Here is a 24,889-nt window from a genome sequence, read left to right as displayed (position 1 = left end):
GGCATATCAGACTACATTTCCATCATCCTCTCTCAATGTAGGTCAGCTTGAATCATAATATTAGTGAGACTTTGTAGTCCATAAGTGGTAAAAGTAAACAAAAATTCCATTTGTGATATTTATTTCAGCTCTTAAAAGGGGTTATGATTGGTATAAAAGAAAAAAAAAACTAATGCTATTTTATTACACAATAGTTTCAAATACTTAGACATTTATTATGTACTTTTAGAGTTGATCAATATTGTATCAGGCTCCCAAGACTATCTTATTTACATTTTGCATAAGCATAATGTCATAGACTGGTCAATTTATAACATTCTCAATTGTGTGATGTTACAAGGTGGGCTTATGACAGATAATTTCACTATACCAACTATAACATTCCCAATAATTAGATACAGAATCATGTTTGTAAATCTAAATTTTCGGGCACAGCCAACAGTTAATTCCATACTTACCAATAGAGATTAATTTATAATACTTGCAAGATGACTAATTTGGATACAATGATATCTGAAGAATTAATGGAAACCATAAGAATAAATAGGAAAGTTAATCAATTATTCAGATTGAGCAAAACTAGCAAATGATTTATACTTAACAGACATACAAATCCAATTATGGATTTTTGCATCTTAAAGATAGGTTAGCGAGACAATATTATGAGAGGAATAAAAATATCACGTACAGGCTGTTAAATGTCACAAACACGTAGCAAACATTTAATTATTAATAAAATAAAACAAAACTCGCCAAGCTATACATTTAAGTAAAACATATAAAAAATAAAAGTAACATGTAAACATTTCATAAAAAATATTGATTTATTTACAACGATTGGTTTTACATCTAAAGCAAAATATAATCACTTAAATTTCGGGTGCTTTGCTTTGCTGGAATCAATCATAATACAGGTAATACAATCATAGGCATTATTCTGAGAACCTATAGAAATAATATATAGGACAGAATCATGTTAATTTGTGTACTTGTCTCAGATATGTTTCATAGTTAGGTTTTAAATCAATTTTAAATATATCTGTTACATGGATTAAAGAAGGTTTTCTGATAGCTTAAAGCATTAAATAATGTTATTTTTTATATCCATTCAAGCTGCAACACTTATCATCAATAGATTACATAATTCAGATTTAATATCTTACTACTGCTATCTGCCTAATGTCATAAGACTTTAAAAAAATTAAATAAAGCTTGTATTACATTAATACGTGATTTCCCCAAGTACAAATGATTGATCAACACGAGATTTCATACACATCAGTCGCAAACATTCCATTCTATAGCTATAATATAATTACATCTGAGATCCTAGGGGTGTAATGATACACTATCGATGCCTAAGATTTGACACTGGTTAATTTACGAACGAAATAAATAACTTCATGTATCAGTCTCAATATTTTAAAAACTATTTACAATATTGTAATAAATTCAGCTGTTGTCAAATAAAATACCGAGTGAATATCATGCGGAATAAAAATGAGTCAACAGCTACTCCTAGCCACTTTATCACTTTCTTAAATCTGTACTCTAATGACCAGCGATACAGATTACATGGAATGATAAATGATTTTACTTACAGTATCTTAATTATGCCAATATTTGTGATATTAAAAGAGAATAATTAAAGCGTATAACCGCTCAGCCTCATCGCTGACGCGAAATGATACAACGGAACTTCCTAAATACGACGAAATTTATAAAAACGATCGCAAGAGTCGTCCGGTGGCCGGCGGCGGCCACTCACTACAGAGAAGTATCACGTGACAGTCATCAGGAAGTCTCGCCTATGCCGGAGGAGTCGGGCGACTAGAGACACAGGCGCACAGCGGTCACAGCACGCAGGCGGCGAACACCGCCATGGCGCGTCAGGGCGGCGGCGCCACTGCACCCGCCGCCACCGCCGCCACCGCCCGCTCCGGCAGCGCCGGCGCCGCCTCCTCCGCGCCCGCGCCGCCGCCGCGCGACCGCATCACGTACGCGTACGTGCGGTACCTCTTGATCTGACACAAACAACAGATTCATTAGCATTAGCTTCTGAATAATTTTCGTCTTTGAACAAATTCATAGACAGATTATAGTATGTGTTACCTCGTGCACGAGGTAGTGCTCCTTGTCCCGTGCATGCGGCGCGTTGTCCCGCGCGTGGCGCAGCGCCGCCAGCTCCTCCTCCAGCCGCGCCGCGCGCTCCTCGTGCTCCGCCAGCTGATCGCGCTGTAACATACCACATCAATGGATCAACATGTTTTTATAATTTACAAAACTAAAAAGAGTGTACAAAATTTCATCCTAATCGAAGACCGGGAAGTGGGTCCAATTAAGATTCCAAGATTTTCTTACACACATAGCAAAAAAAAAGCAAACTAAAAAAGTTCTAGTACCTCTAGCTAATAACTACGTCAGTTTTTTAGATCAACACCTGTGTTTTCTTACATAATCTGTCTATATAGCCTGTATGTAAACAATATAAACATACCATATTAAGCTTGGTATGCGTGCAGGGCAGTAGCGGGCGCTGGAACTTGCGCTGCGAGCCGACGGCACCCGCCAGCGGCGCCGCCGAGTACGCCGCGCACACGAAGTTTATCGTCTCCACCCACGAACATAGCTCCTTCGAGTCGCTGGTAGTACAAGATAAGCATTAATAACAACTAAGGAAATTATCAAAACTACAATGGGACAGTACTCGCAGAAAACAAAACATTATAAATGTCAGAGCATTTCAAATATAGAATGGGATAGTACTCCCAGAATCGGCTGAAGAGTCAACAAAAAATTTCAGAACTCAGTGGGCCTGCTAGAGAAACTGTATGTAGAAGATGATATGACCAGATAAGAGGTTACATAATATTACTTTGATGTCCGCCAGTAACATATAGTTATGATGGAAAAGAGAACACACTAACCTCGTTTGAAATAAGTATTCGGCCTGATCAGCAGTCTGCAATCTAAATACATGCTGCTTTTTCGTATAATCGGTCGCTTTCGTAGCCAACGCGTGGTGTATCCTTATAGCGTTGTGTAAGTTGTCGGACATCTGACTGCGCCTGAATCCGTGTTCGTCTTTGTGAAGATACAGCACCAAATCTCGAAGTGTACAGTAGAACATTTTCCATCCCCGACGGCCGAAGGGAGCTGGGAAAAATTAAATATGATTTTTATACAGAGGTAGTGTGCAAATGGCTTTGGAATATAGTGCAAGTTCAAATCATCGTTTATCTGTGGAACAACGTAATACGAAATATTTATTTTAACACTAGCTTCTGCCAGCGGTTTCACCCGCATCCCGTGGGAACTACTTCCCGTACCGGATAAAAAGTAGCCTATAGCCTTCCTCGATAAATGGGCTATCTAACACTGAAAGAAATTTTCAAATCGGACCAGTAGTTCCTGAGATTAGCGCGTTCAAACAAACAAACAAACTCTTCAGCTTTATAATATTAGTATAGATTCCAACATAAATTATTAGGTTCAAGACCAGCTGTCAAATCGCCGATTTGACAAATGAGCATCAATTTCAGTGCTGGTTAGTGTTCCATTTTCAACCCACCCTTAATTTACATCATAAGGTTTCGATACAGCAATTTATCTAGTCATCTTTTACTTACTCTTCTTCCCATTAGCATCGACGCAGCATTTCCGCATGACGTAGCCCTTCTTATACTCGACGGCGCGGCTCTGGTCGGGCACGTCGAGGAACGGGTTGCTGCCCACGCCCGCGCGGGACTCACCCGCTCCACCCGTTGTAGCTTCCGCATCACTGTATATGGAAATGAGGGTCAATGTTATGTAACAAACGTCATTCATCACAAAGTTGACGTATTGCTCTTCCAAGACTCAGAAAATACATTGGACAACTTATTTGATCTAAATCAAGCAATACAGTATCAAATTAGTTTCAAGGCATTTTCAAGAGCAACAACACAATATCGGGCGCAAAACTGGCATAGTCGAAGTGGTTGAAGTGGTTAATGGGCAGATGGTTTATCGGTTAAAAGTCATCTATACTAATGGATGGATAAAATTAAAAACTACTGGACCAATTTAAAAAATTCTTTCACTATTAGAATAGATTAGAAAGCTTCATTTTCTGTGAGTAACATAGGTTATATTTTATCCCGGTACGGGCAGTAGTTCCCGCTGGACGCGGGTGAAACCGCGGGAAAACGGCTAGTCCTCAATAAAAGGTATTAATTGCCTAACTGAGTATATTCAATATGCAAAGTGACGTATATGTTGGCAACGTCGTTAGCAAAATGTTAAGTAACATGGTGACTCACAGTGCCCACTGCAGCGGCTGCGTGCGGATGGCGTGGTAGAGCTGCTTGAGCGTGTCGCGCGGGAAGTGCTCGCCGTCGTTGAGGTCGGCCAGGTTGTCGATGAACTCCGCGCACGACATGCGGCGGAAGCCGGCGCCGCCGCCGCAGCCGTGTAGGTCCGTGTTCAGCAGCATGATCGCGCACGTCAGCGTGTGCACCGCATCTGGGAACAAAAAATATCATTCAAACATTTGAATTAAGAATGGGCAGGAAGTCTTTAACCCCTTGCATTGCGCGGATTCACGCGAGACACAATTGATTTTCTTTTGTTCTCTAATTAGCGGCATTCAAGGAGGCGAACAGTTAATATTTTTATGGAGCAACCACTTTATAAGGAAGTACCGGAGTACAGAAGTAGCGGAGGCAGTTTATAGAAGAGTGTCTACACATAATAGACAAATAACTGTGATATCACAAGCAAATTAGGGCTGACACAGCCGATAGCCAGTGAACATCGCTGGAGGCGCGGTGGAGCGCATTTGAAGATATAACCTTGACCATACCTTGACGTATGTCACGGTAGTTAAGGTTTATATTAAATTGTTGTCTTCAAATGTGCTCCACCGCGCCTCCATTGCGCTGGGCGTATGGGCAAACTAAGTTCACAATCAATACCTTGCGAGTTGAATGACCCCGGGTTGCAGTCGAGGTACCGGCGGGAGAAGTGCACGAGCACGCGCTCGCGCTCCTGCGTCTCGCCGCTGAGCGCGAAGCGCGCCAGGAAGCCGCGCAGCGCCGCGTCCAGCGTGGCGCCGCCGAACTCGAAGTGACGCACGTACTCCTCCGCCACCGCGCGGGAGAACTCGTTACTGAGGGAGAACATTGCATTTATGCCCGCTCTACACATAGCCCGCGGACCGCGAATGGCCGCGAACGCCAAGTGTGGAGAGCCGTTACACATATTCTTCGAAACGCATTTCACGGCTATCGCGCGCGGTTCGCGGGCTGAGAGTATAGCGGGCTTTAGATGTCACTCGAAATAAGTGTTTGGTGTTATTTGATATTCCAAAATTGAAAAGCACGAAAAGTAGGTAAGGGTTTTTTAAAATTTGGCACACATATTGAAGACGATCACGCAATTATTTGTATTAGCTGATGCAGGTTTACTCATTTTCATTCTCATACTCATTCTCAAAGCCCTATAACAAACGCACTTCTCTTTCTAATTATAGAATAAAAAGATAACATCCTTTGTTTTTTGTTTGTACATATAGCTCCGAAACTACTTCCCCAATTTGAAAAATTCTTCCACTTACACGGTTGAGAACCAAAACTATGTTTTCTTGTTGCGTAGTTTACTTCTTAAACGTTTTAACGTCCTATATGATGAGACCGCCCATTAGTAAGTTGGTGACACTTTAAGTCATATATTAGTTACGTTTTATTTTGTAATTTAAATTATTGTACATAACAAATGATATATCTATCTTTCTATATAACGTACCTTCATAACACAACAAAAAATAACAGGCACTAACTTTTTACTCAAATGTCTGGAGACATCGGACTTCTTGAATCCGTCGAGGTGGTACAATCGCTTAGCGAGTCGCTCGGCCGACGGTATGTCGACCGCCTTGGGGCTGTAGTGGAACGAGTGTAGCGAATCGCCGTCTGACCCCTCGTCAGAACCGCCGTCTGACCCGCTGCCTAGCTCCTGAGACAGAACAAAAATATATTAAGACAAATCTGGGAGCACGCAAATGTAGTCGAGCAAAAATATGGCACACCCATACTATCTTTTTCTTGGGTACATGAAGCCATTTCAACACCTTGTAACATTCTTGTAGAAAAACTTAGAAATCTACATTTTCAGAGAACAAGGGAACACTATATTTTAAACTTAGGGTCGGTTTATATCTGACGGAAAATGCGTCGGGCGTATCGTAAATGTATGGTCGACGCACTAACGCATCATCGGTTAGGTGTGAATGATTGAATAATTTACCGTATATTTGTCAGTTCTGGCGTTACGCGACCGATAATACGCGACGCATATTCCGTTAGATATGAACCGACCCTTAGTAGGTACATCTCCAAGAAGTTAACATTGATAAGGTCAGTAATGGTACTAACCTGATATCCTTGGTTCTCCGGTGAATTATGACCATTTTCTTTACCATTCTGCGTATAGTTGCTATTGTTATTATTATTTACATTTTCTGTCGCGTTCGCGTTTTGTTTGTCGGGGCCTTTCACCTGTATCACTATTCTATAGTCGTTGTTGTGGTCGCCGTTGAGCGTGACGTCACTACCGTGTTCGTTTGAGTATGAAGAGTTGGATTTGGCTCGTTTGTGGCAGGGTTCTGACACTAGGATTGTGGAATCTGAATCGGAGGGATCGGATAGTTCCATCCGCGGACACTCGCGGCCGGTTTCGAACATGTCGTCCTGGTCTTGGTAGTCCGGACTGGATATATTCGACACTGCTTCTGATAAACTCATATCACCTGTGGAGAGAGAACGTTCGTTAAATAATATTTAAAGAGCAGTGACAGACTAGCGTAATAAGATATACTAGATTCTACTGGCATAATCCTCTTTTCAAAAAATCTGCATTGCAGGCTTATTCGTGTTTGTTAGAACTTGTAGTTTTCGTTTTTTTTTTTAATGGATAAAGATTAATTATTATGGGCATCATTCAAATCGAGCAAATTCCAGCGTATTTTACCGGATAGTCCGGTAGTATGGCACCTGTATATTACAGAATCTTACAACATTGTTTTTTTTTTCATCTTGTAATACCATAGGTGCTTACCATTAAGCGGTCGATGATGGTGGTGCGCGGGCAGCTGTCGGTGCGGCGGCGTGGCGCGGGACGACATCACCGACGACGACGCTGACGTCGGCGACGCGGGGGAAGACGAGCTGCACACGTACATACATTATTCATCTATATTTTACTAGCTATTAAGGTTATAAAAGAGTTTTTATTGGCATAAGAAAACGGATATAAGAGGATTTTTATCGGTATAAGAATAGGTTATATAGGGGGAATCTCTTAGGACAGCTTACAACATTTTCTAAATTACCGTAATTTGTATTTAAAAATTGAATTAATAGATATGCAAGTCTGATAGTACATTAAAGATAGGCAGTTTCGAAATGGATGGGCACATCGACATTTGGCAGTTTATTAGTAAGCTCTTATACAACACATAAAACACAGTTTACAACATTTATTGCTATATTAGTGGAGCTATATTAGTAGATATTTATTTAATTTAGGTATTAACGCCTTATTGCTCTAATGTTAACAAGCACTGCTTCGGATATTCTGATTTCGATGACATTAAATCTCCATTGATATAGGGTCACGAATAAATTGAATACGTTCAATAAATTGCATTTTTTTTAGCCTAAAAAGTAAATTGTTATTATAGAAAGAAAAAGAAAGTTCTAAATTGGCCTACAAAGAGATACCTGTATCTAGCTAGAACGGAAGAAAATATAGCGCATAGATTGGTCCGCATTTAAAAATACCGTCACCGATAAAAGGAGAATAATTTCAACGTTATACTCGTCAATTTTTTTTTTTAGAGTTTTTTCTAATTTATTTACTACGATTTTATCAGATCATGGAATTGCTGCTAGTTGTTATAACCTTGGTATTGCCAGTAGTGAACATTTTCTACTTAAAATTGGGCGTACAGAATAAAAATCATAAGATTACCGAAGGTTTTGTGCAGTTGACAGCTGTCAGTTGTCAAGAAATGATACCATTATCTGACAGCAACTGTCTACTACACCAAAAAGGTCAGACTGTATGTGGCTTTTTTCTATTCGACAGAGTATCAGTATAAAGAGGTGCATTACCGTTGGGACATGCCGTCGGATAGCGAGGTGGAGTTGGAGGTGGCGGCCGAGCCGTTGCAGTGCGTTCGCTCCGACGCGCACGACACCGGCGCGTTGTACGTCCACACGATCCTACCACACAACCACTCATGACGCCACACGGGTCGGCTTCACCACTCGACACGAATATAACACCATTTTTATAGAAAATCATCAAATGACTCCACCCGCTGTGGGTTAGCAGCGGTGAGGGAGTGTCAGACTCTTCTGACTAAAACCCATCATGTACCATGGGCGCTGTAACTCTTTCGAACAATTCCGCAGCCCCGGCAGGAGAATATAACCCCTCAAATATATGTCCATGTGTCTTATAGACATTCCTACAGAACACTGAAACTGAGATGCCCTTGACTTGAGAGCGGTTTGGCGTTAGAGCAGTTTCAAAATAGCTCATTACCCGACGACGCTGGCCTGATTCAGAGCTGGTGAAACAGTGGTCGAAAGCGAAAACTTGTGAGTTGTCAACTTTAGATTCAAATAAATACGTCCGAATAAGCCCATGTTTTTTTTGCATAAGTACCGTTATATGGCCCGCTTGTTAATATAAGTGTCTACGCGCAGAAACGCTGGTCTGAGATCACTCTCAGAATTTTTAGTATAACCGTCATTCGAGGGGTTATAATGTCCCAAAACACTAAATAAAATCAGTTTTACATGTTAACAGGTATCCGGTGAGTGGTGAATCCGGCATAGTGTATGTATATTAAGATAAAAATTGCCGTGACAGAAATAAACCGAGCAGTGATGCTAACGCGAAGCAGCGTGGTTAAAACAAAACAACATTAAACATGGATTGATGGTGACACTGAGGTGTGTGCTCTAGTCTAGTTAATGGTGGCTGGTAATTTATATTCAATTAATTTAAACACAATAGTTTGAGGAAAACGCAGGTGACAATTGTTGTTGGAACAAAGTTGATGACCTGTTTTTGTTAAATAATAATTGTTTATGAAGTAAATTCGCGAATAGGAATTTTGATGTGAATCATCTTTTTGTATACTTCTCATAATGGACTTGTATATAGGTGTATCGTAACGGCATGACTTTGATTCAAGCCGTCTTATCCAGTCTCTACTATTCATAATTATGTTCTCTATATTAAGACATTTATACCAAAGGCTACAAATTATTTATTTCCTACAGATGATTCACAACAGCCTAACATCCTTCTTCAATTCTTCTGCACACAATTTTATCCCCCTTTTTTTATCAAAATCTATGTCATCAACAAAATCAGTCAGTTGCGTTTTCATTTCTTCTAGAAAACTTGAGTCACCAGCCACCATACACTTTAAACATCCAAGTTCACAGCTTTTCTTAAAACAACTGTTTACTCATTTCTCATCTTCTCCCGAGCCTTTTTCCAACTATTTTGGGGTCGGCTTCCAGTCTAAACGGTACTCTATAAGTACTAATTTTTCGTTTAATTTTCAAAGTGAACAGTTGTTTCAAAAAAAATCTGTCGTTTATATAGTTCAAATGCCCCATTATGTGAGTGTGTCACCTGTCCCGTTCTGGGTCGGAGTCGGACCGCGGGCCGGGGGTGGCGGAGTCAGGCCGGGCGTCGAGCAACGTGTTGAGCGATGACGTCACGTCTTCCTCCATTTCCACTGCTACGGCGCTTAGAGAAGACTCCTTCTGGAACTTACGGTGGAATATTTTATACGTTGTTATTTCAATTTACAAAGATTGAAGAGTCAAACAAAAATTATATAGGAGAAATACGTATTCGACTGTATCATGTATTTTTTACACAGCGTAGGACGTCCAACAACAAGGTGGACTGACGATCTTATAAAGGTCGCCGTCGACGCTGGATGCAGGTCGCCTCCAACAGGTATCTGTGGAGATCTAAGGGGGAGGCCTATGTTCAGCAGTGGACGTCGTATGGCTGAGATGATGATGATGATGTATTTTTTAGGTTGAAAAGGCAAAATTTCAGCCAATTCTGAATAATTGCTTTTAAGTATTGTGGTGTTTTTTTTAGTGCGCTTCATATTTGCTTTTTATTGATGTTCCAGCTCATCCAATTTCCAACTGTTACAATAAAATTCTAATTGAAAGTAAGCAATTTTACCGCCCGCTTTATATAGAACGAGACGATTTTATGTGAATTTTATTCAATTTAACAAGTGTTCAGTGACTCAATACTATGTATTAGATACAAAGATGAGTAGTGTAGTGTAGTTGGCTATTATTCGTGCTAGGCCGATTATGGGATGAGTTATTATTAGGCAAAATCTATTTCCCACTATCTAGCAAGGAAGGAAATATTCCACGCCTCAAAATTAAATATTACCTAAAATCGTCTCCATAAAAAAGAGTTACAAACAACATGGGCCGTCAACGTGCTGCATCCAAGCCTCGATTTCATGGAATTAACAATTAAATATTTTTTCTAACATTTAATGTCATGAATTTCTGCAGTAACACCTAATTCTATAAGGCCCCCCGAGTCACACCAGTATAGCAGTGGCCGGCAGAGATGCGGCGAGCACTTTCAGTGTGAAATAATTTTAAACTTTAAAGTATGTAGTTAAAGTAATAAGGGTGCCAGCCGCTGCCATTCGGGTGTTATCTGGGCCTAATTGAACATTGTCCTTTATGGTATTCCCATAGAGTTACCTGTAAGTGGTCCTCTGAGCGCGACGTGCGCACGGCGTGGTGCGCGCGCGCACACGCGTCGCCCGGCGCCCCCGCGCCGCCCGCCCCGCCCGCCGGCGACGCCGGCTGAGATATGAACCTAGGATACACAAGCTTTTATCAAATATATTTTTAATTTAATTTATTTAATCGGACAACTAAATGATCCACAATGTTAGTAACAATAACAATATCTTATACCTCATCTATACTAATATTATAAAGCTGAAGTGGTTGTTTGTTTGAACGCGCTAATCTCAGGAACTACTGGTCCGATTTGAAAATTTCTTTCAGTGTTCGATAGCCCATTTATCGAGGCAGTCTATAGGCTACTTTTTAACCCGGTACGGGAAGTAGTTAGATGCGGGTGAAACCGCTGGCAGAAGCTAGTGTTAATATACACACTATCATATTGTTTTCAGGGACCGATTTTTTAATCATCAGGTAAGTTCTATCTGAGGAACAAATAATGCGGTTTGACGTATTTTCAGTCAAAACATCAAACATATTTCTCAGATAAAAATTATCTGGAGATTGAAATATCGGCCCTTATGACATATAAAAGAAGGAAAAGTGGATGTATTATTTGAATGAATCAACAGCAACCACTTGTCAGAGAGATAGGCTTCAAATAGATTGGTGAGTAACCGATTTAAGAGCATCAGACAAGTATAAGATTATCTCTTCGATCATCTCATGGAAACTGATAGCAGTCGATCAACGACTTATGTAGAGAAGACGAAACAAAAGCCTGAATGACATTAGTAAACAAGAATCTTGTTAAAAGTATAATAAACATATACTATACTACATAAATATTATAAAACTGAAGAGTTTGTTTGTTTGTTTGTTTGAACGCGCTAATCTCAGGAACTACTGGTCCGATTTGAAAATTTCTTTCAGTGTTAGATAGCCCATTTATCGAGGAAGGCTTTAGGCTACTTTTTATCCCGGTACGGGAAGTAGTTCCCGCGGGATGCGGGTGAAACCGCTGGCAGAACCTAGTACTACATATAATAAAGAAGAAACATTTTTGTTTTGTTTGTTTGTACCCAAAGAGTGTCGAAACTTGAGAACCGATTTGAAAAAATCTCACTTTTGGAAAACTAGACTATGCCCGAGTCACATAGGCTATATTTTGTCCGGGTACGGGAAGAAGTTTCCCCGTGACACAAGTGAAAACAAGAAACAGATGGTATTACATTTTACTGGCATGGTCTCCCACGAGGCCGGTGTCGGGCGAGGAGTTGTGTCTCTGCGCGAGCTCCACGCGCCCACAAAGGCGGTTCTCGCTGGGAGACGCTGGCGTTGAGTTGTACCTGATCATAACACACAGCATTACTACATCTTGTTCTAGAAGATTCCACGTTTGAATGGATCGAAGAGTTTAGACTACTGATACTTCCTGATGCGTCATGGTTTAGCCTCGTAGAGGGGCGTTCCCGCTATTGCGATAAGTGAGACCGATTTAACTGTTTGTTGGTCTAAAACTAAATAACTGATAACAACGACTTTGTTGCTTCTTCTTTGTGTTTGCGATTTACACCAATTAGTTCAGTGACATTAATTAAGTGAACCTCGTAAAAAGTAACTGGTTAACACATGATCTTTAGAAAATAGTTGCGCTGATTAGAATTAGGTACAGGAAGTTAATATTATAATCGAATATCGACGGGCGCATGAAGTGAACCCTGCCATTCAGACTGAAATAGCTACATAATGAAGTAAGTAGAGAATGTAATTACCTATGGTAGTGTGTTCGGTGTGTGGGCGCGTGGTGGTTGTGGTGGGGATGCTCGACGCGCGACAGGTTGAGCATGAGGTCGCCGGTCATCATGTAGGCCTCGAACTTGGGCGTGCTGCGGCCGCGGCGCTTGTCGTCCGCCACCAGCGCCTCGCAGCTGTCCCCCGAGTGCACTCCCGACCCGTTGCTCGACGAGTTACTTGACGAATTACTGTTCGAGTTGCTCGAAGGCAGTGATGCCGATCTGACGGGAATCATTTACTAACTTCTAAAACATGTTTAACCTTCCTCGACTCACAGACTTGTACTCTGATCATGTCCAACTGGAGCATACAAACAGTCGATCTAATTACAAATAGGTTACAGAACATAAACTGCGTTTTCAGTACATTAACTGCGGTCGACACAATAAGTTTCGTTCGCGCCGATTGTCACGTATGCGGGAAGATAAGTGCCTGCCTGCTCCACTGTAATTATTCATACCTTCCACGGTTTGCTGATGTTTATTGTTATGCAGTGCAGCTCATAACTTTGTTTTTATCATCTAGATTGTTTCAAAAGGAGTCGCAATACGAGGTAAATATACTAAATTAGTCAGAACATATCGGTGACCTGTGACGCATCGCGATAACTTAGATAAATATAAACTGGAAGTTTTTGAGATGACGCGGAGATAGTTCAAGAAAGTATACTTGGTAACATAAAGGTTTAACAGCTGGGAATTGTTTTGTTGTACAGATGCTGTAAACAATTTATTAAAGCTACTTTACTGGCTCTCTCTTGTACCGCGCTCTATATTTATTTCAAATGCTGCTAATATATTTTCCTTGCTACGTACAAGCAAAGGTTAGTTCGAAAAGTCCCAGTGGTAAAAATATCAAAGTTTAAGGATACATACTATTTTAATAATGTATATTCTTGAAAAAGTTGTTTCTTATTTTACAAAAATATATTGTTCAACTACATTTTCATTAAAGTATACATTTGAATCAATTAGCTCTTTCCTCTAGGCGTGTGTAACAGTTTTATTTTAATAACTCACTAAGCATAAACTAAGTTAAGTAACGCTTCAAGATCACATTATTGTGGCAAAACTTAATAAGCATAAATAACGGTATAACGTTCAACAATACAGTATATCACTTTTTGCGTATGAATTAAAGAGCGCCAGCTGAGAACACATCTCACGAAAAATATTTAGATGTTGAATCCGTTTTAGAAAATCGTTAAATCGATTTCATCAATTGGCAACAGCTGCTGGTAATGCTTTTAGAATATCTTAAAAGCGCTATAAAATATTCAAAGCTAAAACAAGCCAAGCATACACGTATGCACTTTCAAGGTTTCCGACCAACAGATATTTTAATTATCAAGAAATACAACGTGAGGCTAATGTAAATATCACGACTTTTTGATATCCATCTCAGGAGAATAATTAAGGCTTTAGATTAGATAGCTGTCAACATTCAACTGAAAGTCATATTAAGTTGGTTGCAGATTTCCGTCTGCTTCGATTTCAACATAAATATTTGGGCATGAATGCATTTGTCCTGAGTTAGGTGGTGCATTTATGTAGAAAGGGAACACTCCACAGTGCCGTGTTCCCAAAATACACGAGTAAAGAGAGTGTCGTGTCAGAGTGGCGAGGGTGGCTGCCTACCCCTCCGAGCCGCGCCGCGACACATGCTACCAATATTCACCTATCGACGTCGGAAATCAGCTGTCGTACCATTAGAGGGGTTAGTTTCCGATTACTTACCGCATGCACCAGGCTTCACCCGCCAGGCGAACATAATCGGAACAAATTAATGAACGCAAAACTGTCTGCGATTTCACGTAATACTACCAATATCCATGCAACTATGTGTGTTTGTTTCATGTAATGTTATGTATGAAAATAACAAGCACGCGCGTATTTTGTTGAAGCAGCAAACATGCTTTCACAAGCATCAATGAGCTTATCTGTATAAAATCACAGCAGGAGAACAGAAACTCACTTGTCGTGGTTGGTGCGTGCGCCTGCGCCGCTAGAGCGACGCTCGGCCGCCGCGGCCAGGTATCGCCTCACGCTCGCTTTGATCTGTGGGTCTGCACACATACAACTATCAGCTGTTATCTCACGCACACCCAACAACCACGCCGTAAATACCAACTTATGAAGTATTTACAAAGAAAATACGAGTACTATACAATATGAGTATCGATGTGTTGCGATATTACATTATTAAAGAAACAAAGCCACTGTGAACGAGAGTTATCCCGGCCCAGATCCCGAGAGCCACCTATAAAATTACTTCGCGTATGGCTACTCTTATTTGTAGAGGCTTACTTCGCAAACTCGACCAAACCACTCGGGGATAAACGAATTTTATTACTTGCAGCTGGCGCGATATATTCCCGTTTCGAATGTCATAGTTCAAATGGCTCATATCCACCAATACATTATATAAATTCTGGATAAAATATTAGACTCACCCTTTCTCAGTCTTAAAGTGACGGGGTCCGACGATAGTCGCAAGCATTTTAGAACTGTAACAATCAATGCAAAATTCTAAAGGCACATAAACAAATGTCTAATAATTAAATATGTATTAATATATTGTGATGAATATAAAGGCAAAGTTATCAAATTACGCAGGCTGTACGACAGAGAACAATTTATAGATTTACGTTGTGATAACATCTTGATTACATGTCGGAGAAAATCAATTTTGCGGACTCAAGAGGTTATTTTCTTATTGTTGGTCTGTATGGAGACGTGTGAAATGTGAATTGCGAAGTTGCGTGTCGGGCACGAGCCGGCCATAACGCGATCATTGAATTAGTGTTAATAAGTTCAAAGATAGCGGTCAGGCTTGACGTTTTAATAACATAACGATTCTTTCAACGCATTATCCGTGCGTAAACTTCTTGCTAAGTTATACGAAGCTGCCTGCTGCCATCCATTCAGTTACTAGAAGATTGAATCACAGTGGCTCTTGTAGAGTATTTACATATGAGATGAAATAAAATTTTCAATTACACTCTGCCAGTTATCTGTATGTTAAGAATGTTTCGTAGATAAGTGGCATGTGCGTGATAAATGGCAAATTCCTTACCTTCTCGGGTAGTGAACCGGTTTACATCAGTCCCATTAACCTTGAGCAAAACGTCTCCCGCCTCGACCTGTAATTCAACACGCGTATTCACTTACTTATTTCAAATCGAAAAACACTGGATCTACAATTGAATTTAGTCCAATTGAGCACCTCTCCTTGTTTATAAGTCAGTTACAAATCATAGATTATAATAAAACCATAGTTTCCAACTAGGGGCTTGCACTTTACTAAAGCATTCGATAAACTGGCGAGAAACTAGTTCATAGAGTATGCGAATACAAGGAGTGACGATACTAACAATCGATTCAGTATTGTAAAATAATGCAGTTTAAACATGCATTTACATGTGCGGCACAGCCTTCAGTCACTGTCAACACGTGACTTTTAAACTTATTGGGGAACCACCAGAGCCAAGCAAGGTTTCAGTACATGCAGAACTTGTCCGGTTGTAAAATATTATGTACAGCACATATTAAGTATAATTTAAGGAAAATATGACACTGAATTGTAACATGTTTTGTTTTGATCATAGGTTAACAGCCCTAGGGATCCGCTGCATTTGCAACGAAGGTTGATCGAATGGAAATCCAAATCAAGTTTTAGCACATGCACGCAGATGCCTAACCAAACATTACCGCGAATTCAACATAAATACCAAAACAAGGTTGTAACACTAACCAAATTTGGCAATGCTGCCGAATACAGACCTTAAATTTTAAACTCAAGCTGATACGTGAGTTGAGTTCTGTTTACTATGAATGTAAAACCACACACTCACACAAATTAAATTGTTATTTACACAGAGCAACTATCATTAAACAATAGTTTATTGACGACTAACCGTCGGTATCACCGCATCCTTGCGGCGATGTCAATGATTCACTGAGGCGCAGTCCATTAATCATGACCGGTTTGTTAAAAACACTTCGTAACTTGAAACTCAAACAATCACAACACACGGTTCTTTTTATCCTGCGATTAAGGTCGTATTTATATTCCGGAATTGTTCGTGGCCACAGGACTTCCCGAGCACGAACACATTACGTTGGAATGGATAAGTTTATCTAATGGGGAGTAGCGGTGCGAGCGTCCGCCGCGGTCGGCGTCCCACTGTCAACTTGTCGTTATCACACGAGGGTCCGCTAATGGATTGAGGTTCAGATAAATTTGATCAAACTCCTACAGAAGTGCGTAGCGGAAATATGAATTATGTACCAGCTGAGCTCCGATGATCGACGCTACAGCTAACTTCCAAGTTCCGGCACCTACTTTGATAAGAAAACAACGAACCCATTAAAAATAGAGCATTGACTTTATTGTTTAGAGTGCTGTCCTTGGTCATTTATAAGAAGATCTGCCAGCAGCTGTATGTGGGAAAGGGATACATATTATGGTGTGACTGTGAGGGAGGATCCACCGAGTTGGTTTGTTTCGTTACTTACATTTATTGCGTTATAATTTTTAATAACAACTGCAGTGATTTCTTTGTCTGATAGCTTGTCTTTTGGATCTGATAGCAAGGGTGTAATGAACGCAGTTATTCAGTGTTGAATGAAAGGCATCCACACCATGCTGTGCTTGTTAGATGATGTCACAAGACAACACGCCTTATTTGCGAATATGTTTTTTAATTAAGTTTAGTGTTTGTTTGTGTAGTACACTACGTAAAATGTGGCATGTGTTTGCAGACAGGAATTTATTGCAGTTGTCTAGAGGCGTGCATGGCTATGGCTCGGCCGCCTGTAACTCCGACCGACCGCATGCACTACGCCCACTCAAGCTAACTTCTTTTATGTACCACCTACATGCTTTTAGTACTTCTTCACCCAGTTTTGTTGTTCGTATCTGAGTAACTTTAAAGAGTTTCAACATGATACGCTATTTGTTTGTCTATGCTATCTATTGGTTGCTATCTCCAGCTTGTGAGAGTGAAATGAGCTCAAACGGACCGCGACCAGCTAGCGTGCTCATTGTATCGAATTACCAATGCCATCCTACACTAGTATCTTAAAGGGGGTCATTTCCAAAGGTTATTAATATCATAATTTAATTAAATCAGACAGCCTAAGGTTGTTTGATAATTCGTCGTTCTTAAGTCCTTAATGCTATCTTAGAGCGAACTTATTGCGTGAAATGTCATTTATTCAGAAGTTAGGACTAAAAACAAACTAGGTACCTAACGAATAACATTCATGCTAAGATGTATCCTGCCCGGGTACCTCTCTCACGTCATCGCGGACCAATTAAAACAAGGTGTAAACTATATTTATAACGCGGAATCATTGAATGAGCACTTACAGACGCCCGTCATTAACATTTTACGGGAAAATAACATCGTTTGTATAATTTTACAAGCCGATTTCAGGACAAACTAGTTTTTTTCCAACTGAATAATTTATGCAAAGCTGAGTAAACAGGGTGTAGTTTCTTGAACAACGCCAAGACTTAATTGATCGATCAATTTATTATTACTTAGGTAATGGGTGTCGTCGTAAACTGACGACATCGAATAGGTACATTTTTTAATTGCATTTGTTTTATTTTTATTTAGTGCGTTGCATTTTTATGCGGACAATTTATTTCCCTGATGCAGAAAAATCTTGCATTATCAGTTTTTTTTAATTGTTTGTTTAATTTCGGCAGAATGACGCGCATCAGGGGACTCAACTTCGATTCTGTTTAGAATATCTAAACATCCCAAATACTGAACAACTTGCGGGATTTGATTGCAGGGCGTTCCTTAGTTTAATAATAAATGACAGAAGCCCGGATTCTGCAGGATATTATAAGGCAAGCTTTTATGTCGACGACTTATCTTTAGATGACCTAGATCGTCTCAAGAAGATAGTCAATTGGTTTTGCAAAGCTCTTAGTTCGTTGCTAGTGGCCAGCTCTGTAACCAATTTGAGAACTTCCAACAAGTGATGAAAGACAATCCATCCATATACGTGGCGTGGTAAAAATGACAGAAATGCTATTACGCAGAAGTATCATCAAATGTGAAAGGTCTATCGAAAGGCGAAAGTAAGCGGAACCGCGGTAACACCAAAACAGCTGTTTTACATACAAGTACTACAACCAACTGCTGTTACGTAGGGAACTTGCAGGTCAGGTAGATTCCAGCGAAACGTTCGAAGACATAGGTAATACTAAAGTCCTTCATACGACTCATGTCTAGACCAGATTCAAAATTGACCACAAAATATTTTATCGATGTTTACGCAAATTGTAAGCAATAAGTTGAGTGCAAAATGACGTCAACCTGTGACAAATAATTATTAGTTGGTGAGTTAATTTAATTAAACAGGTCATACGTATTTAATATGTGCCCTCGGCATTTGCTGTGTCCTGTTTATTACTGCATGTTTTACAGGACTAATAAAGCCTAGTGAAAAATTACGTTTCATTTGGAAGAGGCTCAAAAAGAAACCTCGTTACCTATGTATAATGAAGAGTTAAGAAATTCAATATTACAAAATGAAGGAAAACGATTAAGCTGTAAATTAAGTTTCCGTAGTTTATAGCGGAAAAAGATTTCTAACGATTTCTGCGATCACTGCGGCAACTATAATTGTTAATGTTTGCAAGGTACACAGTTCTATTACAATAATACTCTCGATAGCACAATGCCTTTGATAGGAAACGTTGTGAAATTGCAATAACAATAGATTTTCATTCACATATTTTGTACCTGTTTTATAACTTTAATTCAAGCGTCTTAAAAATAACAGATAACAGGACGACGGCCACTGAAAATGAAGAACAGAGCCTTTATCAAATACAATGGGCTTTTTAATGATGTCTGGTCTGAAGTTAATAAAATTGGCGTTCTGCTGCGCAAGGTAATTATGAGGAACACTTTCTTATTATAACTGAAACACGGAGCCTACCGAGATAAAAGTTTAGTGGACTGTGGTAACGAAACATAATGAAATACCCTGATATTAATATTGATGACCTTACACCTTGTGAAGCAAAAGAAAGTGCTACAATACATAACAAAACACCATGAAGAGTGTGATAAGCCATGGTGTAGTTCGCGAACGCTTGTCTAATCGGAACATGTAGCTCGTTATCATGTAAAATTGATCGATTATCATACTCAACAGTAATTAGAAGTGAAAGAAGGTTTATCGTCTTGCTTTCGCATTATCGCGTCCAATCAAAGGTATTAAATTAACAAATGACATTCGATCGTAATCACAAAACAGAAACGTTTATTAGTTGTTTGTGGTGGATAGTGTGCTGTCGATGTATGACGAGATGATTACGAAGCTTCGGATTATAATACTTGATGTAGCACGCATGAGCGACGCAAATAATTCACCCGCTAATTAGAAAATCGAAAGCGTGGAGCCTAAAAATAGTGACATATTTTATTCATCTCTGAATTTTTTGGCGCAATTTCTTACAAACTGCGCAATTATTTTCTGGGGCGCATAAGTAACAGTCATAGACGCATATTGCCTGCTCACTACGGTAAACGACTTGCACAAAGACATGATGTGACTTGAGTAGTAAGAATGTTATTAAAACTGAAAAAAAAAACGGCTACCACACAAAGATGAATGCTATAAATGGCATTATTATATTTGTTATGGACCATGTGATTAATTCGGGCATTATTTATAATGCCCGAGCATTATGAATAATGTCTAGGTTCATCGGGCCAAGTGATTAATAACTATCTTAACTTCATTATTTATCACATTGCACGGGCATTATTATATTGCTACATGATGGTTGTGCAATTTGATAATAAAGCTATATTTTATGCGGTGCGAGGGTGGCAGTTGTTCTAATAAATAAATCCTACTACATATTTTATGATTATTGTTTTAAATTATATGTTCTATTTTAATGGGAAATTATAAGTCTAGCCACAAAATTATTAATTGGACAATTGTCATCTAATTTACTAACTCGGCCTCGTTTTTCTTGATCTCATTTTTCTTGGCTCGTTTTTTTATGGTAGAATTTAATTTGGATTCAAAACATTGTATTAAAAACTGAACTTAGTGACGAAAACGAATCGCTGCAAAACCGACTCCACGTAGTCTTGTCTGCCCTCCCCCTAGAGTGCAATTCAAAACCGCGTAGGCACGGAGGGGCGAGGCGGCCTGCGAGCTGAGGCGCAGGTAGTTTTAAAGCTCGCCGCCGCGGCTGAGGCTGGCCGGCCGAGCCGGCCAGCAAGCCGAAGCTGCGGTGGTGAGCGTGAAAACCATCTGCGACGATAAGCTCGCATGGGACCGCCGGAGCCCCGCAGCGCCGGAGCCGTGACAGAAGCCATGCTTGCTGCATGTTGCATGCTTACTTCTATGCTCTGTCAATTGATATGGGATGTGTTATATTTAGTTTATTTTGAGTTAAATGTCAATAACAATAAAAAAAATGAAATTAAATAGGTATGTTTGTATTACTTTGCCCAAAAGGTCACGGGCAATATGTATAGTGCCCGGTCAATTTGATTGTTTGAATAATTATTATCAAATTGCACTCTCATATTGGGCATTATTCATAATGTCCGGGCATTATGTATACTGCCCAATTTATCACTTGGTCCATAACATATTCATGTCATTGCGAATAAATTATAGTAGGATCATAAAAAATACTATCAAACGTTAGTAACGCAGTGACGCTGCCTCCGGCTGCTGCGTGGGATTACGGGTCGTGTCCATGAGTATACCTACATGCCGTTTAAGTAGTGAAAACTAGCGAACTTGTATGGAATGATACTACTACATTCTAGTACGTAACTGTCTCGACTTCTGCGAATGTTATTAGCCATCTACTTCGTGCTTTAATCGAATTTATAAAGTATATATAATATAGTTATAAACTTGTTATTTGCGAAATGGGAAGGTCTCCTCAGTTGACGTCATGAGCACTAAAATATGTACAGACTAAACAGTTAGGGAAAAACGGCGATTAATTTGCCTTCATAGGTTCGTACAGTTGTAAAATTTATAATGCTAAACACGTGTTGTGAGCTGATCGCTGCGGTAAACGGCGACACCTATCACGTTGATAAATATCAACCTTCGACACTGCATGATGTGTTAAGCATCTAGACAAGTATTCATTTTATTGATACTAGAGCTATTGCTTTCAATTTCGTTCAAACATCTAACAGGTTTTATGACTTTTGTCAGTAGCTGCACTTTGGTAATGGCACACAGGGTGGGGTCTTTTATTTTCATAAGGCTCAAAACATCGTTTGGCGAAAAGAGGGATATCATCCTTAACTCGCATGCTAAGACTTTCTTTAAATATAGTTTGTATATGAACAGAGCTACTATTTATCCAGAAAATGCCAGCCCCAGAGTTCACTGCTCAGACTAGTTAGTCATGGAGATGATATGTTAAAAATGGCCTTGATATAATTTGTGCGCGAATTAAATTCTATCGTCGGTCGTCGCCTGTTTGACCCAGCATGTCATGGAAGTATCGCGGACTCGCAACTGCAGTGACGCTTCATCACGCTTAATAAAGAGTTATTACTTATTTGGTACACTCAAACTCAATGATTTCAATCTATGATGTCATTTGCAACACAATATTGACATATTCAGGTCCTATAGGAATACAAATGGTCATAAAACTATTTATTAGAAATAAGAGGTAGGGCAGTATACAAAGGGAAGCAACACAATTATTGTAAGTAATGTAACTTTGTTACAGTAGTACTATATTGTCGCCATTATACAGTTCTATATTGAGGCCAACATTGGAAGCCAATTTTGAATGTTTAAAAAATTCAGCCATCAGGCTAATCGTTTCTAATATTGCTAATATCGGCAGTTTGGGCTCCACCCAGTTACTACTACTACTGTATCTAGATAAGTGTGTTTGTGAGAAGAAAAACAAAGGTAGATAGCCTGTGCTATCAACATGCAGTTGAGGCTAAGGTTATCATTCATCAACAAACAACAACATGCTTGAAGTTAGCTACTAGTAGGACTTATTAGAGCTTGATAATCTTGTTAAGTTTCCACACAGCATTTAAAGGTTTTCCCTCAGGGTAAACAGCGGCAAGTTGCCAAAACAGGTACATTTCATCTATGGTCATTATGAATAAGTAAAAACAAGTAAACATATAGAATATTTGACACTGTTTACCTAATTCACCTATGCAGGTTGACAATTAAGTAAAATAGACAAATGATCTGCATAATGAGTTACCTAAACATGTGCACCTTGACATGTTGAAACTAACTGGGTAATATAATTGGATGATGTGTAATGCAACACAGATGCAGGTGCTAGTCACATGATGCACATAGTTCAACTGATAATAAACATCACTATTGTGAGGCAGTAGGTTCATAAAATCCATGTTCACTAGACAAAGGGATATAGAATATAGGAATTGATTTTAGTACTAAATCTAACAATGAATATTTGCTATATGAGACAAACAGGCATTTCCTTTGTATTCATAAATTCATATTTACTTTGTGAGCATTGTTTTTTTGGATATGAATTGCTGCTTTGCTACATACCTTTACAATAACAACTTTGAAGTTAAAAGAGGACAGTATTTTGTTGTTGTTAACTTTATATTATTTACAAAATCATCCAAAAATAAAAGCTTATTATGACTCACTACAGTTTATAAGAACAACATTTTACTAGACAACTGTGGTGAGTTGTTTTTAAGCATTAATAATGAAGGCAACTACCTACTGTTTTTGGAAATGCCTTCCTGTTAAAATCTATGGTTTAACTATATATTCTAAAATAATACTACTTACATGTTAGACTACAGGAATTGAGAATATCTAAAATTAATGATCATGTCACTTAACAAGCAGGGGTGAGTCACTTCAAGTCAAATAAAAGAAACTAAGAAACCAGGTGTTTACCAAGATTAAACCATAATGAGCCAAGTAATAAACTTACTTCAGCATTCATTAATACAAGCAGATTAATTTTATAATTGTCTTATGTTTGTTATCAGCTGACAAAATATTAGTTGGTTTTAAAATTAAGTAATAGTGATTAGACATTCAAGTTTCAAAATGACGCTATATTTTGGTTTACATAATTTCATTTTTGCATATATTTTTGAACTGGTTGTTTATAAGTTCAGCATAATTACAGGCACGAGTGAATCATACTAAGTATTATTTCATAGACAAACAGCTGTAGTACCTACATAGTGTTGGGAGTTCACTGCATCATTTTAATTACCTACTCTCACCACAATCCTATAATCCTATTGTATTGGGATTATACTAGACATTTGTTTAGCTACTTTAATCAGCTTATCGACGAATAAAAAAACTTATTAGAACTCGATCAGCAAAGCCATTAAAAACTTTAATATGTTGCAGCCCCAAGTGGAAACACTAATTCAGAATAAAAAATAAGTTATAATCTGAGTAAGCGAACAATAGAGATATGTTTTTAACTTGGTTTAATGAAATTTTGAACCGATTTTGTTTGAAACTGCGAAAAGCTGGCGAATATAAGTGTAAAAGTAGGTAGGTACTATACTTGAATTACTATGTGTGAAAATAATGATTTCAATCTTACTTCACCACTTCGAGCGGCTGGAGAATTTTCTTCGATCTCGTATATAATATGTGGCAAACCGGCTTCGCCAAGCAAAGAGAATCCGAATCCCAAATTGTCACTACGATTCAGAACCACTAGTCTTTCGTCAGCCATATTCAGTGTACAGCAGCATTGATTAGCTTCCACAGAAGGATTTCACTTGTAACACTTTAGTAAAACTACATGAGGGACTATTTAAAATGGATATTATTCTATTTTAAAACGAAAAATATTCATAATTACAACACACGATAAAAAGCAAGCGCACCCAACCAAAGCGAAGACGGGTACAGATACATAATAATTTTGAAGTTTAATTTATTGTGGTGATATTCTCTGTCAGTGTTCTCGTGTAATGTATCACAATGTCATTGATAAAACGAGTCAATATTTTGAATATTTCGTTATAATTTCATACATGAATGTTAAATGTTGAAGGGTATACCACCCATTCTTCAAAAATTAAAAACAAGATGTAGAGATTTATTTTATAGTTCAATTTTGGTGGCAAACTCGCAGACGTATATTCTACGAAGTGTTACTGAATTTCTTGAAAAATAACATGTAGTAACACTAAAAACAAAGTCATTAAAGTCAATGTCAATGTCACGCGGTAATGATTTTTTTGGTCGTATTTTTGTAATTTTTAT

The 24,889-nt window shown here is 38.9% G+C and overlaps 1 protein-coding gene across 6 annotated transcripts; it reads right to left on the bottom strand.

Annotated features, from left to right (window-relative positions):
- Positions 1 to 104: 104 nt before the first annotated feature.
- Positions 105 to 24,549, bottom strand: LOC110383897 (PH and SEC7 domain-containing protein). Of its 6 annotated transcripts, none has more exons than XM_064037128.1 (19): positions 24,219 to 24,549; positions 15,678 to 15,744; positions 15,055 to 15,108; positions 14,577 to 14,667; positions 12,581 to 12,823; positions 12,038 to 12,154; positions 10,818 to 10,935; positions 9,697 to 9,836; positions 8,154 to 8,264; positions 7,096 to 7,205; positions 6,414 to 6,787; positions 5,819 to 5,994; positions 4,956 to 5,149; positions 4,302 to 4,503; positions 3,630 to 3,781; positions 2,928 to 3,156; positions 2,498 to 2,642; positions 2,113 to 2,235; positions 105 to 2,024 (listed from the first exon to the last, which is right to left on the bottom strand). In XM_064037128.1, exons 1-19 carry the CDS (start codon positions 24,351 to 24,353, stop codon positions 1,890 to 1,892), a joined length of 2,916 nt encoding a protein of 971 aa, XP_063893198.1. In that variant the 5' UTR covers positions 24,354 to 24,549; the 3' UTR covers positions 105 to 1,889. The 6 variants fall into 6 exon arrangements, with proteins under 6 accessions (XP_063893198.1, XP_063893199.1, XP_063893200.1 ...); XM_064037129.1 differs by having other exon boundaries at positions 9,697 to 9,830; XM_064037130.1 differs by having other exon boundaries at positions 9,697 to 9,827.
- Between the last annotated feature and the right edge of the window lie 340 nt (positions 24,550 to 24,889).

The sequence above is a fragment of the Helicoverpa armigera genome, chromosome 12 (genome assembly GCF_030705265.1).
Source record: "Helicoverpa armigera isolate CAAS_96S chromosome 12, ASM3070526v1, whole genome shotgun sequence".
NCBI classification, from domain to species: Eukaryota; Metazoa; Arthropoda; class Insecta; order Lepidoptera; family Noctuidae; genus Helicoverpa; species Helicoverpa armigera.
The sequence above is the reverse complement of the archived record's forward strand: the minus strand, read 5'-3'. Positions and strand labels throughout refer to the sequence as shown.

Excerpts from the sequence above, each read along its gene's own strand:
- LOC110383897 (XM_064037128.1), bottom strand. The coding sequence starts at position 24,353 with ATGGCTGACGAAAGACTAGTGGTTCTGAATCGTAGTGACAATTTGGGA. Across the intron at positions 14,668-15,054 it reads CACTTTAAGACTGAGAAAGG|ACCCACAGATCAAAGCGAGC; the intron begins GTGAGTCTAATA and ends GTATGTGTGCAG. Across the intron at positions 8,265-9,696 it reads TCCGACCCAGAACGGGACAG|GATCGTGTGGACGTACAACG; the intron begins GTGACACACTCA and ends GTTGTGTGGTAG.